The following is a 19,364-nucleotide window of genomic DNA, read 5'->3' on the forward strand; positions in this document are numbered from 1 at the left end:
AGAATAGGACTGTACAGCCTTACCTGCATTCCCACCTGTACAGGTACTAGAGAGTAGAATAGGATTGTACAGCCTTACCTGCATCCCCACCTGTACAGGTACTAGAGAGTAGAATAGGACTGTACAGCCTTACCTGCATCCCCACCTGTACAGTTACTAGAGAGTAGAATAGGACTGTACAGCCTTACCTGCATCCCCACCTGTACAGGTACTAGAGAGTAGAATAGGACTGTACAGCCTTACCTGCATTCCCACCTGTACAGTTACTAGAGAGTAGAATAGGACTGTACAGCCTTACCTGCATCCCCACCTGTACAGTTACTAGAGAGTAGAATAGGACTGTACAGCCTTACCTGCATCCCCACCTTACAGTTACTAGAGAGTAGAATAGGACTGTACAGCCTTACCTGCATCCCGACCTGTACAGTTACTAGAGAGTAGAATAGGATTGTACAGCCTTACCTGCATCCCCACCTGTACAGTTACTAGAGAGTAGAATAGGACTGTACAGCCTTACCTGCATCCCCACCTGTACAGGTACTAGAGAGTAGAATAGGACTGTACAGCCTTACCTGCATTCCCACCTGTACAGTTACTAGAGAGTAGAATAGGACTGTACAGCCTTACCTGCATCCCCACCTGTACAGGTACTAGAGAGTAGAATAGGACTGTACAGCCTTACCTGCATCCCCACCTGTACAGTTACTAGAGAGTAGAATAGGACTGTACAGCCTTACCTGCATCCCCACCTTACAGTTACTAGAGAGTAGAATAGGACTGTACAGCCTTACCTGCATCCCCACCTGTACAGTTACTAGAGAGTAGAATAGGACTGTACAGCCTTACCTGCATCCCCACCTGTACAGGTACTAGAGAGTAGAATAGGATTGTACAGCCTTACCTGCATCCCCACCTGTACAGTTACTAGAGAGTAGAATAGGACTGTACAGCCTTACCTGCATCCCCACCTGTACAGGTACTAGAGAGTAGAATAGGACTGTACAGCCTTACCTGCATTCCCACCTGTACAGTTACTAGAGAGTAGAATAGGACTGTACAGCCTTACCTGCAACCCCACCTGTACAGGTACTAGAGAGTAGAATAGGACTGTACAGCCTTACCTGCATCCCCACCTGTACAGTTACTAGAGAGTAGAATAGGACTGTACAGCCTTACCTGCATCCCCACCTGTACAGTTACTAGAGAGTAGAATAGGACTGTACAGCCTTACCTGCATCCCCACCTGTACAGTTACTAGAGAGTAGAATAGGACTGTACAGACTTACCTGCATTCCCACCTTACAGTTACTAGAGAGTAGGCGAAGTTCCTCAATCTGGGGAAGAATACCTCCAACGTGGAATTTATAAAAATTTAATTACATTTTTTTATTTAAACTTTATTTAACCAGGAAGGGCTCATTAAGATTAAAATCTATTTTTTCAAGAGTGTCCTGGCCAGTATTTAACATTCATATTGGACTGTACAGCCTTACCTGTGGAATAGGACTGTACAGCCTTACCTGTGGAATAGGACTGTATAGGACTGTACAGCCTTACCTGTGGAATAGGACTGTACAGCCTTACCTGCGGAATAGGACTGTATAGGACTGTACAGCCTTACCTGTGGAATAGGACTGTACAGCCTTACCTATGGAATAGGACTGTACAGCCTTACCTGTGGAATAGGACTGTACAGCCTTACCTGTGGAATAGGACTGTACAGCCTTACCTGTGGAATAGGACTGTACAGCCTTACCTGTGGAATAGGACTGTACAGCCTTACCTGTGGAATAGGACTGTACAGCCTTACCTGTGGAATAGGACTGTACAGCCTTACCTGTGGAATAGGACTGTACAGCCTTACCTGTGGAATAGGACTGTACAGCCTTACCTGTGGAATAGGACTGTACAGCCTTACCTGTGGAATAGGACTGTACAGCCTTACCTGTGGAATAGGACTGTACAGCCGTACCTGTGGAATAGGACTGTACAGCCTTACCTGTGGAATAGGACTGTACAGCCTTACCTGTGGAATAGCAGCTGACGTGAGTTTTTTGTATGACTTTACTGACATTAAACTTTGGATGGAAACGTGGTTAATCAAGCTGTATACAGGCTAATTATTCTCCTCTCAGGAAGCTCCGTGGTTAATCAAGCTGTATACAGGCTAATTATTCTCCTCTCAGGAAGCTCCGTGGTTAATCAAGCTATATACAGGCTAATTATTCTCCTCTCAGGAAGCTCCGTGGTTAATCAAGCTGTATACAGGCTAATTATTCTCCTCTCAGGAAGCTCCATGGTTAATCAAGCTGTATACAGGCTAATTATTCTCCTCTCAGGAAGCTCCGTGGTTAATCAAGCTGTATACAGGCTAATTATTCTCCTCTCAGGAAGCTCCGTGGTTAATCAAGCTGTATACAGGCTAATTATTCTCCTCTCAGGAAGCTCCGTGGTTAATCAAGCTGTATACAGGCTAATTATTCTCCTCTCATGAAGCTCCGTGGTTAATCAAGCTGTATACAGGCTAATTATTCTCCTCTCAGGAAGCTCCGTGGTTAATCAAGCTGTATACAGGCTAATTATTCTCCTCTCAGGAAGCTCCGTGGTTAATCAAGCTGTATACAGGCTAATTATTCTCCTCTCAGGAAGCTCCGTGGTTAATCAAGCTGTATACAGGCTAATTATTCTCCTCTCAGGAAGCTCCGTGGTTAATCAAGATGTATACAGGCTAATTATTCTCCTCTCAGGAAGCTCCGTGGTTAATCAAGCTGTATACAGGCTAATTATTCTCCTCTCAGGAAGCTCCGTGGTTAATCAAGCTGTATACAGGCTAATTATTCTCCTCTCAGGAAGCTCCGTGGTTAATCAAGCTGTATACAGGCTAATTATTCTCCTCTCAGGAAGCTCCGTGGTTAATCAAGCTGTATACAGGCTAATTATTCTCCTCTCAGGAAGCTCCGTGGTTAATCAAGCTGTATACAGGCAAATTATTCTCCTCTCAGGAAGCTCCGTGGTTAATCAAGCTGTATACAGGCTAATTATTCTCCTCTCAGGAAGCTCCGTGGTTAATCAAGCTGTATACAGGCTAATTATTCTCCTCTCAGGAAGCTCCGTGGTTAATCAAGCTGTATACAGGCTAATTATTCTCCTCTCAGGAAGCTCCGTGGTTAATCAAGCTGTATACAGGCTAATTATTCTCCTCTCAGGAAGCTCCGTGGTTAATCAAGCTGTATACAGGCTAATTATTCTCCTCTCAGGAAGCTCCGTGGTTAATCAAGCTGTATACAGGCTAATTATTCTCCTCTCAGGAAGCTCCGTGGATAATCAAGCTGTATACAGGCTAATTATTCTCCTCTCAGGAAGCTCCGTGGTTAATCAAGCTGTATACAGGCTAATTATTCTCCTCTCAGGAAGCTCCGTGGTTAATCAAGCTGTATACAGGCTAATTATTCTCCTCTCAGGAAGCTCCGTGGTTAATCAAGCTGTATACAGGCTAATTATTCTCCTCTCAGGAAGCTCCGTGGTTAATCAAGCTGTATACAGGCTAATTATTCTCCTCTCAGGAAGCTCCGTGGTTAATCAAGCTGTATACAGGCTAATTATTCTCCTCTCAGGAAGCTCCGTGGTTAATCAAGCTGTATACAGGCTAATTATTCTCCTCTCAGGAAGCTCCGTGGTTAATCAAGCTGTATACAGGCTAATTATTCTCCTCTCAGGAAGCTCCGTGGTTAATCAAGCTGTATACAGGCTAATTATTCTCCTCTCAGGAAGCTCCGTGGTTAATCAAGCTATATACAGGCTAATTATTCTCCTCTCAGGAAGCTCCGTGGTTAATCAAGCTGTATACAGGCTAATTATTCTCCTCTCAGGAAGCTCCGTGGTTAATCAAGCTGTATACAGGCTAATTATTCTCCTCTCAGGAAGCTCCGTGGTTAATCAAGCTGTATACAGGCTAATTATTCTCCTCTCAGGAAGCTCCGTGGTTAATCAAGCTGTATACAGGCTAATTATTCTCCTCTCAGGAAGCTCCGTGGTTAATCAAGCTGTATACAGGCTAATTATGTTCCTCTCAGGAAGCTCCGTGGTTAATCAAGCTATATACAGGCTAATTATGTTCCTCTCAGGAAGCTCCGTGGTTAATCAAGCTGTATACAGGCTAATTATTCTCCTCTCAGGAAGCTCCGTGGTTAATCAAGCTATATACAGGCTAATTATTCTCCTCTCAGGAAGCTCCGTGGTTAATCAAGCTGTATACAGGCTAATTATTCTCCTCTCAGGAAGCTCCGTGGTTAATCAAGCTGTATACAGGCTAATTATTCTCCTCTCAGGAAGCTCCGTGGTTAATCAAGCTGTATACAGGCTAATTATTCTCCTCTCAGGAAGCTCCGTGGTTAATCAAGCTATATACAGGCTAATTATTCTCCTCTCAGGAAGCTCCGTGGTTAATCAAGCTGTATACAGGCTAATTATGTTCCTCTGAGGAAGCTCCGTGGTTAATCAAGCTATATACAGGCTAATTATTCTCCTCTCAGGAAGCTCCGTGGTTAATCAAGCTATATACAGGCTAATTATGTTCCTCTCAGGAAGCTCCGTGGTTAATCAAGCTGTATACAGGCTAATTATGTTCCTCTGAGGAAGCTCCGTGGTTAATCAAGCTATATACAGGCTAATTATTCTCCTCTCAGGAAGCTCCGTGGTTAATCAAGCTGTATACAGGCTAATTATTCTCCTCTCAGGAAGCTCCGTGGTTAATCAAGCTGTATACAGGCTAATTATTCTCCTCTCAGGAAGCCCCGTGGTTAATCAAGCTGTATACAGGCTAATTATTCTCCTCTCAGGAAGCTCCGGTAAACAGTGGTTGTAGTGCACTGCTGCTACCACCAGGCCTGGAGTGCATTTTGACTTTGTTGATAGCTAGCTGCCGTGTTGCTAACAACGTAGCACCTAACTAACTGGCTACCGATCAACATATTGTGTGTATTGAACATTCATATTGAACAGCCTTACCTATAGAGTAGCACCACCACCCATCAGCCCGTTCTCTTGAAGTCAAAGCCACAGTGTATTGTTGCTATAGGAGTTTATGATTAATAATCCTATTTACTTCAAGCCCCACTAAGATGTCACCATACTATTCATTTAAAGCCCCACTATGTAAGACATACATCATCAGAGTGGGAAACAAACTGACATGGAAACAATGGAACAAATGTATCACTATCAGAGGAGTGTATTATGACATCAGATAGAACTACTCAGACATTCCAAATATCACTTGATTATCAGAGGGGTGTATTATGACATCAGGTAGAACTACTCAGACATTCCAAATCAGGCTTCATCCATATCATGAAGGTGGATATTGATCCAACCATTTCAAAAGTAATGACCGGGCTGATGGAAACAGGATATGCCTTTACAATTTTATAAATCCAGACAGGCAATTTGTTTGTTCATTTTACAGGGTGGGATCCTTTTGTGTCAGTAAAAATGTATGAGCAGGAAATAGTGGTGGAAACTTTATATAATAAATCAAATCAAATCAAATTTTATTTGTCACATACACATGGTTAGCAGATGTTAATGCGAGTGTAGCGAAATGCTTGTGCTTCTAGTTCCGACAATGCAGTAATAACCAACAAGTAATCTAACTAACAATTCCAAAACTACTGTCTTATACACAGTGTAAGGGGATAAAGAATATGTACATAAGGATATATGAATGAGTGATGGTACAGAGCAGCATAGGCAAGATACAGTAGATGATATCGAGTACAGTATATACATATGAGATGAGTATGTAAACAAAGTGGCATAGTTAAAGTGGCTATAGAGTACAGTATATACGTATGCATATGAGATGAATAATGTAGGGTAAGTAACATTATATAAGGTAGCATTGTTTAAAGTGGCTAGTGATATATTTACATCATTTCCCATCAATTCCCATTATTAAAGTGGCTGGAGTTGAGTCAGTGTCATTGTCAGTGTGTTGGCAGCAGCCACTCAATGTTAGTGGTGGCTGTTTAACAGTCTGATAGCCTTGAGATAGAAGCTGATTTTCAGTCTCTCGGTCCCAGCTTTGATGCACCTGTACTGACCTCGCCTTCTGGATGATAGCGGGGTGAACAGGCAGTGGCTCGGGTGGTTGATGTCCTTGATGATCTTTATGGCCTTCCTGTAACACCGGGTGGTGTAGGTGTCCTGGAGGGCAGGTAGTTTGCCCCCGGTGATGCGTTGTGCAGACCTCACTACCCTCTGGAGAGCCTTACGGTTGAGGGCGGAGCAGTTGCCGTACCAGGCGGTGATATAGCCCGCCAGGATGCTCTCGATTGTGCATCTGTAGAAGTTTGTGAGTGCTTTTGGTGACAAGCCGAATTTCTTCAGCCTCCTGAGGTTGAAGAGGCGCTGCTGCGCCTTCTTCACGATGCTGTCTGTGTGAGTGGACCAATTCAGTTTGTCTGTGATGTGTATGCCGAGGAACTTAAAACTTGCTACCCTCTCCACTACTGTTCCATCGATGTGGATAGGGGGGTGTTCCCTCTGCTGTTTCCTGAAGTCCACAATCATCTCCTTAGTTTTGTTGACGTTGAGGGTGAGGTTATTTTCCTGACACCACACTCCGAGGGCCCTCACCTCCTCCCTGTAGGCCGTCTCGTCGTTGTTGGTAATCAAGCCTACCACTGTTGTGTCGTCCGCAAACTTGATGATTGAGTTGGAGGCGTGCGTGGCCACGCAGTCGTGGGTGAACAGGGAGTACAGGAGAGGGCTCAGAACGCACCCTTGTGAGGCCCCAGTGTTGAGGATCAGCGGGGAGGAGATGTTGTTGCCTACCCTCACCACCTGGGGGCGGCCCGTCAGGAAGTCCAGTACCCAGTGGCACAGGGCGGGGTCGAGACCCAGGGTCTCGAGCTTGATGACGAGCTTGGAGGGTACTATGGTGTTGAATGCTGAGCTGTAGTCGATGAACAGCATTCTCACATAGGTATTCGTCTTGTCCAGATGGGTTAGGGCAGTGTGCAGTGTGGTTGAGATTGCATCGTCTGTGGACCTATTTGGGCGGTAAGCAAATTGGAGTGGGTCTAGGGTGTCAGGTAGGGTGGAGGTGATATGGTCCTTGACTAGTCTCTCAAAGCACTTCATGATGACGGATGTGAGTGCTATGGGGCGGTAGTCGTTTAGCTCAGTTACCTTAGCTTTCTTGGGAACAGGAACAATGGTGGCCCTCTTGAAGCATGTGGGAACAGCAGACTGGTATAACCATCACATCGAAGTGAACTTTGGAGTCGTGATGATATGTTGATTGGTCCTCCCACTACGACTTGGGAACCCATGCAGTTTATTAGGCTACAGATGAAATAAGTTATCAACTTCACAGGGTGGTGAAAGTGCATGTGATGAGCTTGATGCTCCTTTCCAATACATTTTGATGGTCTTATTCTGGTGACATGATGATCGATGCTTAGCTGCCATTTGATAAATAAAATAATATGGCTCTCATCCATAATAATCTCATCATGTACAGTGGGGAGAACAAGTATTTGATTCACTGCCGATTTATTACCTTTATTTAACTAGGCAAGTCAGTTAAGAACAATTCTTATTTTCAATGACGGCCTAGGAACAGTGGGTTAACTGCCTGTTCAGGGGCAGAACGACAGATTTTGTACCTTGTCAGCTCGGGGATTTGAACTTGCAACCTTTCGGTTACTAGTCCAATGCTCTAACCACTAGGCTACACTGCCGCCCCAGGTTTGTCAGGTTTCCCTAATTACAAAGCATGTAGGGGTCTGTAATTTTCATCATAGGTACACTTCAACTGTGAGAGACGGAATCTAAAACAAAAATCAAGAAAATCCCATTGTATGATTTTTAAGTAATTAATTTGCATTTTATTGCATGACATAAGTATTTGATACATCAGATCCAACACCTGCTGCTTATTCAAACCAGCCCACTGGGCACAGACGTCAGTTGAACATCTAGTTTGTATTTACATTTCTTTGAGTCCTCAACTAAAGTGAATTCAACACGAAATCAACACAAAATGGCACCTGTCATTGGATTTAAATTGCATGTTCAGTGAATTAAATAAATCACCTTATGTTGATGCTTTTTACAAATCCAATCAGTTTTCTACATTGATCTAACATCACATGGACTTATTTAGTTGAAATGACGTGGAAACAACATTTATTCATACAGCGGGAGGCTTGGGTCAATCCGTGAGCGAGTCAGTGAATATTTTCATGTCATTAAATCATCAGTGGGCCAACAATGCAGATGTCAACAATGGAACTGATGCATCACATCCAAATATCACTTGATTATCTGTAGTGCTGGAGGAATGACACACCCAGATAAACACACACAAAGAGTTTAAAAAAGGACCATTTAAACACATGGAATCTGATCTACTCTATATTCAAACTGACAGACTCCATATTCACTTAATGTTTTCTAATAAAAACATTCAAATATATGTTTGAGTACACCCTGTACCATTTAATTTCATATGGTAAAAACAGGTAAACACATTGTCAGTCAACAATATAAGACAACGGGAGCACTGTGTATGTTCTCTGATGAGTTGAGTCAATGAGATGTGAAATATCAAAATACACGCTAGAATAATTAAGTCAATGTGAAGTGAAATATCAACATACACACTAGAAGTAATTATTCTATCCTGTGTGGATTTTCATATGACTTTTAAGTGACTGTGATGAGTAATATGTCTTCCCACAGTCTGAGCATTTGTAAGGCTTCTCCCCTGTGTGCAGTCTCATGTGTTCTTTCAGCTTTCCTAACCGGTTAAAACGCTTTCCACACTGGGAACAGTGGTAAGGTTTCTCCCCTGTGTGGATTCGTTCATGAGCTTTCAGGCTTCCTAACTGGCTAAAACTCTTTCCACACTGGGAGCAATGGAAAGGCTTCTCCCCTGTGTGTATTCGCTCATGAGATCTCATGTTTCCTAACTGGTTAAAACTCTTTCCACACTGGGAGCAATGGTGTGGCTTCGACCCTGTGTGTGTCCTCTGATGTCTGTTCAGGCTTCCTAACTTGGTAAACCTAGTTCCACACTGGGAGCAGTGGTAAGGCTTCTCCCCTGTGTGTATTCGCTCATGAGATTTCATGTTTCCTAACTTATTAAAACTCTTTCCACACTCGGCGCAATGGAAAAGCTTCTCCCCTGTGTGTATTCGCTCATGAACTTTCAGCTTTCCTAACTGGTTAAAACTCTTTCCACACTGTTCGCAATTGTGTGGCTTCTCTCCTGGTTGTGTCCTCTCATGTCTTTTCAGGCTTCCTAATTTGGTCTTTCCAATCTGGGAGCAGAGGTGCTCTCTTTCTGGTTTGGAAGTCCCTGGTTCCGCAGAGTTTGGGTTTCCTCCTGCCAAAGACAGTGTTAATTTAAAGAGAGAACAGAATGAAATCTCCACATGATAAAACTGCCTTATGAGGTTTAATCAGATCCCTCAATAACCCGAGGCCAGTTTTCAAACATTTCATAATTTAAAACAATCTTGGTGTGATTGTAAAACAAGTGTTTTAGAGCATCCTGGTAATTACTGATATGTTTACAATACTTATTTTTAATTCTGTTTTACAAGTCAGAACACAAAACACTAGACAGTTCTATGACACAGATTTCACTAGATTCCTATCAAGCAGGTGGTTCTAAATATATAACATTCATAGCTGTATGATACAGAATGTGACCTACATACTTCCTTAAACATAAAATAACTAAAGAAGTAATTTTGTGTGGAAGTCCAAAACTTGTTTTTACGTCGCAGATACAAAGCACATCAGTAACATCTCCCCGTTGTTGAAAGGGTTCGACACATTGCTGTTTAAATGGACCAATTTCTTATTTAGACATTCAAACATTTCTAACATCATTAATGTCATGATATTTTGGGTAAAGTAAAAAAAAGAATGTGAAATATTTTGGGAAGATTAAAAATATAAATATGTAAAGTGTCCCATGTTTCATGAGCCGAAAAAAAATATCCCCGAATTTTTCCAAATGCATGAAAGCTTATTTACCTGAAATTTGGTGAACAAATTTGTTTACATCCGTTAGTGAACATTTCTTCTTTGCCAAGATAATCCATTCACCTGACAGGTGTGGCATTTCAAGAACCTGATTAAACAGCATGCTCATTACACAGGTACACCTTGCGCTGGGGCCAATAAAAGGCCACTAAAATGTGCCGTTTTGTCACACAACAATGCCACAGATGTCTCAGAGGGAGCGTGCAATTGGCATGCTGACTGCAGGAATGTCCACTGGAGCTGTTGCCAGGGAATTTAATGTACAGTATCAGACAAAAGTTTGGACTCCCCTACACATTCAAGGGTTTTTCATTATTTCTTTACTATTTTCTACATTGTGGAATAATAGTGAAGACATCAAAACTAGGAAAAAGCAATATGGAATCATGTAGTAACCAAAAAGTGTTAAACAAATGTTAAACATGTTTAGAAGATGTTATTGCGGCTTAATGCTTGTTTCTCCAACAGATGAGGCTTAATGCTTGTTTCTCCAACAGATGAGGCTTAATGCTTGTTTCTCCAACAGATGAGGCTTAATGCTTGTTTCTCCAACAGATGAGGCTTAATGCTTGTTTCTCTAGCTCCAACAGATGAGGCTTAATGCTTGTTTCTCTAGCTCCAACAGATGAGGCTTAATGCTTGTTTCTCTAGCTCCAACAGATGAGGCTTAATGCTTGTTTCTCTAGCTCCAACAGATGAGGCTTAATGCTCGTTTCTCTAGCTCCAACAGATGAGGCTTAATGCTTGTTTCTCTAGCTCCAACAGATGAGGCTTAATGCTTGTTTCTCTAGCTCCAACAGATGAGGCTTAATGCTTGTTTCTCTAGCTCCAACAGATGAGGCTTAATGCTTGTTTCTCTAGCTCCAACAGATGAGGCTTAATGCTTGTTTCTCTAGCTCCAACAGATGAGGCTTAATGCTTGTTTCTCTAGCTCCAACAGATGAGGCTTAATGCTTGTTTCTCTAGCTCCAACAGATGAGGCTTAATGCTTGTTTCTCTAGCTACAACAGATGAGGCTTAATGCTTGTTTCTCCAACAGATGAGGCTTAATGCTTGTTTCTCTAGCTCCAACAGATGAGGCTTAGTGCTTGTTTCTCTAGCTACAACAGATGAGGCTTAATGCTTGTTTCTCTAGCTCCAACAGATGAGGCTTAATGCTTGTTTCTCCAACAGATGAGGCTTAATGCTTGTTTCTCTAGCTCCAACAGATGAGGCTTAGTGCTTGTTTCTCTAGCTCCAACAGATGAGGCTTAGTGCTTGTTTCTCTAGCTACAACAGATGAGGCTTAATGCTTGTTTCTCTAGCTCCAACAGATGAGGCTTAATGCTTGTTTCTCCAACAGATGAGGCTTAATGCTTGTTTCTCTAGCTACAACAGTGTAGTAATAACTAACAAGTAATATCTAACAATTTCACAACAATACACACACACAACTAAAATAAAGGAATGGAATTAATAATATATAAATATAAGGACGAGCGATGTCAGAGCGGCATAGACTAAGATACAATATAATAGTATAGAATACAGTATGTACATATGAGATGAGTAATGCATAGACTAAGATACAGTAGAATAGTATAGAATACAGTATGTACATATGAGATGAGTAATGCATAGACTAAGATACAGTAGAATAGTATAGAATACAGTATGTACATATGAGATGAGTAATGCATAGACTAAGATACAGTAGAATAGTATAGAATACAGTATGTACATATGAGATGAGTAATGCATAGACTAAGATACAATATAATAGTATAGAATACAGTATGTACATATGAGATGAGTAATGCATAGACTAAGATACAGTAGAATAGTATAGAATACAGTATGTACATATGAGATGAGTAATGCATAGACTAAGATACAGTAGAATAGTATAGAATACAGTATGTACATATGAGATGAGTAATGCCAGATATGTAAACATTATTAAAGTGACTAGTGTTCCATTCCTTAAAGTGGCCACTGATTCCTAGTCTATGATAGATATTAATAGTCTATGTATTTATGCCTATAGGGCAGGAGCCTCTAATGTTAGTGATGGCTGTTTAACAGTCTGATGGCCTTGAGATAGAAGCTGTTTTTCAGTCTCTCGGTCCCAGCTTTGATGCACCTGTTCTGACCTCACCTTCTGGATGATAGTGGGGTGAACAGGCAGTGGCTCGGATGGTTGTTGTCCTTGATGATCTTTATGGCCTTCCTGTAACATCGGGTGGTGTAGGTGTCCTGGAGGGCAGGTAGTTTGCCTTCGGTGATGCGTTGGGCAGACCACACCACCCTCTGGAGAGCCTTGCGGTTGCGGGCGGTGCAGTTGCCGTACCAGGCGGTGATACAGCCCGCCAGGATGCTCTCAATTGTGCACCTGTAAAGTTTTGTGAGGGTTTAAGGTGCTGTTGTGCCTTCTTCACTACACTGTCTGTGTGGGTGGACCATTTCAGATTGTCAGTGATGTGTAGGCTGAGGAACTTAAAGCTTTCCACCTTCTCCACTGCGGTCCCATCGATGTGGATGGGGGCGTGCTCCCTCTGCTGTTTCCTGAAGTCCACAATCAGCTGTTTTGTTGACGTTGGGTGTGAGGTTAATTTCCTGGCACCACACTCCCAGGGCCCTCACCTTCTCCCTGTAGGCTGCCTCGTCATTGTTGGTAATCAGGCCCACTACTGTTGTGTCGTCTGCAAACTTGATTATTGAGTTCATGGGTGAACAGGGAGTACAGGAGGGGGCTGAGCACGCATCCTTATGGGGCCCCAGTGATGAGGATCAGCGAAGTGGAGGTGTTGTTTCCTACCTTCACCACCTGGGGGCGGCCCGTCAGGAAGTCCAGGACCCAGTTGCACAGGGCGGGGTTCAGACCCAGGCTTAATGATGAGCTTGAAGGGTACTATAGTGTTGAATGCTGAGCTACAGTCAATGAACAGTATTCTTACATAGGTATTCCTCTTGTCCAGATGGGATAGGGCAGTGTGCAGTGTGATGGTGATTGCATCGTCTGTGGATCTATTGGTGCGGTAAGCAAATTGAAATGGGTCTAGGGTGTCAGGTAGAGGTGATATGATCCTTGACTAGTCTCTCAAAGCTCTTCATGACGACAGAAGTGAGTGCTACAGGACAATAGTTACCTTTGATTTCTTGGGTATGGGAACAATGGTGGACATCTTGAAGCATGTGGGGACAGCAGACTGGGATAGGGAGAGATTGAATATGTTGAATATGTTCAGCCAGTTGGTCTGCACATGCTCTGAGGATGCGGCTTGGGATGCCGTCTGAGCCGACAGCTTTGCAAGGGTTAAGACGCTTAAATGTCTTACTCATGTCAGCCACGGAGAAGGAGATCTCCACTGTCCTTGGTAGCGGGCCACGTCGGTGGCACTGTGTTATCCTCATAGCGGGCGAAGAAGGTGTTTAGCTTGTCCGGAAGCAAGACGTCGGTGTCCGCGACGTGGCTGGTTTTCCCTTTGTAGTCCGTGATTGTCTGTAGACCCTGTCACATACGTCTCGTGTCTGAGCCGTTGAATTGTGACTCCACTTTGTCTCTATACTGACGGTTTGCCTGTTTGATTGCCTTACGGAGGGAATAACTACACATAACTACACTATGCCATGTTTCCTTGAAATATGCTACAATCCCCAATATCTCTCTGGAAGGGAATCCTCACCATGAGCTCGTCAACTTTACTATCCAGAGACTGAACATTTGCAAGTAATATACACAGAAGCGGTGGGTGGTGTGCACGCCTCCTGAGTCAGACTAGAAGCCTATTCTGAGTACCTCCCTTCCACAAGTAATATACACAGAAGCAGTGGGTGGTGTGCACGCCTCCTGAGTCAGACTAGAAGCCCACTCAGAGTACCTCTTTTCCACCGGCATTTTTTTGGATCAGCCTCTGGAATCAGTCAAATTGGGGGCTACGAACAAAGGATCAGATTCAGGAAAGTTGAATTCCTGGTCGTAATGCTGGTGAGTTACCAGTTACTCTGATATCCGGCTGTATGTAACATCAAAATTTTTCTGGGCTAATAATGTAAAAAAAAAACACACATCCAAAAAATAAATATAGTGTAAAGTTTCCTAAGAGCTAAAAACATGGCCGCCCTATCCGTCATTTCCCCCTGGAATGCATTTCAATCATCAAACAGGTGTGAAGACATCCACTATCAAATAACACATATGGAATCATGTAGTAATAAAAAAAAAGTGTTAAAAGTGTTAAATAAAATCAAAATGTATTTTATATTTGAGATTCTTCAAATTATCCACCCTTTGCCTTGATGACAGCTCTGTACACTCTTGGCATTCTCTCAACCAGCTTCACGAGGTAGTCACCTAGAAATCATTTCAATTAACAGATGTGCCTTGTTAAAAGTTAATTTCTTTCCTTCTTATTGCATTTGAGCCAATCAGTTGTGTTATGACAAGGTAGAGTTGGTATAGAGAAGATGTGATGAAACTGTCTCTCATGAGGACCGCCACAGGACAGGAAGACCCAGTTATCCCTGCTGCAGAGGACGAGTTAATGGCACCTCAGATTGTCTGTCTCTCATGAGGACCACCACAGGACAGGAAGACCCAGTTATCCCTGCTGCAGAGGACGAGTTAACGGCACCTCAGATTGTCTGTCTCTCATGAGGACCGCCACAGGACAGGAAGACCCAGTTATCCCTGCTGCAGAGGACGAGTTAACGACACCTCAGATTGTCTGTCTCTCATGAGGACCGCCACAGGACAGGAAGACCCAGTTATCCCTGCTGCAGAGGACGAGTTAACGGCACCTCAAATTGTCTGACTCTCATGAGGACCGCCACAGGACAGGAAGACCCAGTTATCCCTGCTGCAGAGGACGAGTTAACGGCACCTCAAATTGTCTGACTCTCATGAGGACCGCCACAGGACAGGAAGACCCAGTTATCCCTGCTGCAGAGGACGAGTTAACGGCACCTCAGCTTGTCTGTCTCTCATGAGGACCGCCACAGGACAGGAAGACACAGTTATCCCTGCTCTTAAGAACGAGTTAACGGCACCTCAGATTGCAGCCCAAATAAACGCTTCACAGAATTCCAGTAACAGGCAGACATCTCAACATCAACTGTTCAGAAGAGACTGCGTGAATCAGGTGTTCATGGTTGAATTGCTGCACAGAAACCACTACTAAAGGACACCAATAAGAAGAAGAGACTTGCTTGGGCCAAGAAACACGACCCATGGACATTAGACAGCTGGAAATTTGTCCTTTGGTCTGATGAGATTTTTGGAGAGTGCTGGATCAGATGACCTGGCCTCCACAAATCAACCGACCTCAACCCAATTGAGATGGTTTTGGATAAGTTGGACGGCAGAGCGAAGGAAAAGCGCCCAGCATATGTGGGAACTCCTCCTAAAATTGTCTGAGACTCACCCAAGTTATAGACTGTTTTCTTTGCTACCCCACGGCAAGCGGTACCGGAGCGCCAAGTCTAGGACCAAGAGGCTCTTCAACAGCTTCTACCTCAAAGCCATTAGACTGCTGAACAATTCATAAAAATCCCCACTGGACAATTTACATTGAACTGCACTGTTGGTTAAGTAAAGCATTTCACTGTAAAGTCTACACTTGCTGTATTCAGCGCATGTGGTAAATAAAGTTTGGTTTGAAGACTGTTGGAAAATAATTCCAGGTGAAGCTGGTTGAGAGAATGCCAAGAGTCTGCAAAGCTGTATTTGTATTAGTCGGGGACCTACTGGGAACAGATACCAGCCCTAATGGGAACAGATACCAGCCCTACTGGGAACAGATACCAGTGGGCAGATCTATTGTATTTGTATTAGTCGGGGACAGCCCTACTGGTTACAGATACCAGTGGGCAGATCTATTGTATTTGTATTAGTCGGGGACAGCCCTACTGGGAACAGATACCAGTGGGCAGATCTATTGTATTTGTATTAGTTGGGGACAGCCCTACTGGGAACAGATACCAGTGGGCAGATCTATTGTATTTGTATTAGTTGGGGACAGCCCTACTGGGAACAGATACCAGTGGGCAGATCTATTGTATTTGTATTAGTCGGGGAGAGCCCTAGTGGGAACAGATACCAGTGGGCAGATCTATTGTATTTGTATTAGTCGGGGACAGCCCTACTGGGAACAGATACCAGTGGGCAGATCTATTTTATTTGTTCAAACTCAATTACAGCACTTACTTTGATGAGTCAAATCTGATCCTTCCTTCTCTTCTCCTCCTCTCACAGTTCCAGTCAGCTCCGTTGTTTTCCTGCAGTCCACCAGCAGCACAGACAACCTTTTCATACCCAGCAGTAAGGTGCTACCGGGAGAGGCACGATACAGGGACTCCGGGAGGGAGGAAGGGCTAGCTTTGTCCTGGTAACGATAAAGAGGGGACACAGACATATCATGATGGATGTTGATGTCACTGTTGTCATAAAGTGCTTTACAGAAGCCCAGACCAGACCCTGAGAGTAAGCTGTATGCTAGACCAGACCAAGCTGTACCATCTGGTGTTCTGATCTGGAGAGACTCTTCTCTGCCTCATCAGCATCAGGATGTTGTTGAGGCTCCCCAGAGGATCCAGGACAGTCATGTCTCTCTCCTGTATGAATGAGAATATCAAACAGATGGTGAACTTATGAGCTTCTATTGCAATTACAGAGTCTTACAAGAGGAATGAATACATATCTAAAATAATCAATCAACAAAATGGGTGGCTTTTGCGTCCCTTTATTATTTTAAGTAGAAATTATGCATTGAACTTTAAAAGCCTGTTATATTAGATGATGGGAACTTTAATATAGACGACATGGAGAATTCAATACATCGAAATCCCATAACATATGTACCAATGGCAGATTGCGCCTTAAACAATTCCTACAGAACTGAAGTACATATTCAAGAGTACATCTTCAGTAGAATGGCCCTTTAAAACCACACATTAGTTCAAGAACTGGGTAGTTTGTGTTTTTAAGACAGTACTCACTGGTGGAAATCGGAACTTCAGTCTCTTCCTCTTTTATTGAGATATCCTCCTCTTCCTCTTTTACTCCAAAAGGTTCTTCCTCTTCTTTCAATGTTATGGCATCTTCCTCCTTTTTGATTCCGAAAGCTTCTACCTCCTCTTCTTCCACTCTGACAACCTCTTTCCCATCTTCCTCTTTAACTGTAATATCATCCTCTTCTTCTTTCAATGTGATAGCCTCCTCTTCCTCCCTTTTCATCCTGAAAGCCTCTTCCTCTCCTTTCACCAGAGCTTCTTTCTCCGTCGAGCTTAGTGAGCTCATGTTCCGAGCGATTAGCCTAGTGCAGTATCAATTTAACACATTTGCTAATTTAACAAGCAAATCACGTTTAAATGAACTAGTAGATACGTAAACATAATTATGTTCTAAACACCAAGAGTAACATACACACGATTGGTCTAAAGAGCATCAATGTTTTACGTTCGCTAGCAAACCACCGCGGTGGGTGAATCAGAAGCCCTTTGTCGCTGTTGAGGACGCTTCCAGTTCCGTCCACTAGAATATACGTCACGCAAGAAGCATCACGTGAAAGACTCACACCGCCTCCTGCTGACTGAAGTGGATAACGCAGATTGGAAAAGTATTAATTACAATGTTTATTCTGGCAAGCAACAACATAAGTAGTAATTACAAAACAACCAATGTTGTTTTCTCTTACTTCTAACAGCCAATACTTTCCTCCAGGTTTGGCCTGCTCATTAGGTAGGATTAGGTGACAGATTGACGAGGGTGGCATATTCGAGCTAAATTGACCAAGGCTCATCGCTAACAACACATAATAACACCTCACATAATGCTGCTCAAATACAGTGAACACTTCTCTCACCCAGTGGCATATGGGCTATTTAGGTGAGTGTTGCTGTTTCCACATGAAGCAGTGCCCGCTTTGCAAAAGGCAACATGGACAGATAGGACTCTACCTGTGTAGAGAAAGATGCCCCTTTGTCCTTCCTGTCTCTGAAGTGCCCTTTATGGTGGTGGAATAGTTTGTATTCATTTTTTCTCATCAGTTATTCTGAACCCACTATCTGCAAGTCGTTGTTAAATTCACCTCAGTGATTTGTAGTTTCCTTCACGTTCTGAAGAGGAAACAGCCCAGAAATGCCGTCTGACTGCATTTGTCTACCACTATATGTAGCTGTTCGAGATGATGCTAATGATCCACTATGTGTAGCTGTTAGCGATGATGCTAATGATCCACTATGTGTAGCTGTTAGCGATGATGCTAATGATCCACTATGTGTAGCTGTTAGCGATGATGCTAATGATCCACTATGTGTAGCTGTTAGCGATGATGCTAATGATCCACTATGTGTAGCTGTTAGCGATGATGCTAATGATCCACTATGTGTAGCTGTTAGCGATGATGCTAATGATCCACTATGTGTAGCTGTTAGCGATGATGCTAATGATCCACTATGTGTAGCTGTTAGCGATGATGCTAATGATCCACTATGAGTAGCTGTTTTTATTTTTTTTATTTTTTTACCTTTATTTAACTAGGCAAGTCAGTTAAGAATAAATTCTTATTTACATTGACGCCCTACCCCGGCCAAACCCTAACCCGGACGATGCTGGGCCAATTGTGTGCCGCCCCATGGGACTCCCAATCACGGCCGGTTGTGATACAGCCCAGGATCAAACCAGGGTCTGTAGTGACGCTTCTAGCACTGAGATGCAGTGTCTGCGCCACTCGGGAGCCAATGACGGTGTGTAGTGTCTGAGTGCAGTCTACCACTATGTGTAGCTGTTAGCGATGATGCTAATGACAACTATCTTCTGGTTGATGAAAAGGCTTTCCCACAAACCTTGTCAATTAAATGTTAACAACAAAGCAGTCTGTTCCTCCCTGGCAGAATGATATCATGATTATTTGCATCAATCCAGTTGTGATTTGTTCAGCAGACTCTGCAATCACATGTGTGCTACAGAGACACCACTAACCAAGCAAGGCTCTTGTGTGCTACAGAGACACCACTAACCAAGCAAGGCTCTTGTGTGCTACAGAGACACCACTAACCAAGCAAGGCTCTTGTGTGCTACAGAGACACCACTAACCAAGCAAGGCTCTTGCTGGTGCCACTTGAATGAAAGGGTATCTACATCCAAAAATGAAAACATTTTGGTAGAAAAACAGGAAACAGGAAAACCAGGACAGAAACCTGGAAAAACTAAACAAAGAAAATGAAATTAGAGAAAAGAAAAAACTACGGAATAAAAAATAAATAAAAATAAAATGATTTAATAGGACTTTACTGACCTTTAACCTCCCGCTCCTCAATACTTC

At 43.2% G+C, this 19,364-nt stretch overlaps 1 protein-coding gene across 1 annotated transcript; it reads right to left on the reverse strand.

Annotated features, from left to right (window-relative positions):
* Nucleotides 1–16,446: 16,446 nt before the first annotated feature.
* Nucleotides 16,447–18,343, reverse strand: LOC116358951 (proline-, glutamic acid- and leucine-rich protein 1-like). Its single transcript, XM_031811402.1, has 2 exons — nt 17,038–18,343; nt 16,447–16,653 (listed from the first exon to the last, which is right to left on the reverse strand). Exons 1-2 carry the CDS (start codon nt 17,336–17,338, stop codon nt 16,535–16,537), a joined length of 420 nt encoding a protein of 139 aa, XP_031667262.1. The 5' UTR covers nt 17,339–18,343; the 3' UTR covers nt 16,447–16,534.
* Between the last annotated feature and the right edge of the window lie 1,021 nt (nt 18,344–19,364).

Source organism: Oncorhynchus kisutch, unplaced genomic scaffold (genome assembly GCF_002021735.2).
Source record: "Oncorhynchus kisutch isolate 150728-3 unplaced genomic scaffold, Okis_V2 Okis01b-Okis20b_hom, whole genome shotgun sequence".
In the NCBI taxonomy this organism is placed as follows: Eukaryota; Metazoa; Chordata; class Actinopteri; order Salmoniformes; family Salmonidae; genus Oncorhynchus; species Oncorhynchus kisutch.

What these genes read in the sequence shown, in the direction of transcription:
- LOC116358951 (XM_031811402.1), bottom strand. Translation starts at nt 17,338, where the DNA reads ATGAGCTCACTAAGCTCGACGGAGAAAGAAGCTCTGGTGAAAGGAGAG. An exon ending in TGAAGTTCCGATTTCCACCA is followed by an intron (nt 16,654 to 17,037) that starts GTGAGTACTGTC and finishes TCATTCATACAG; the next exon opens with GAGAGAGACATGACTGTCCT.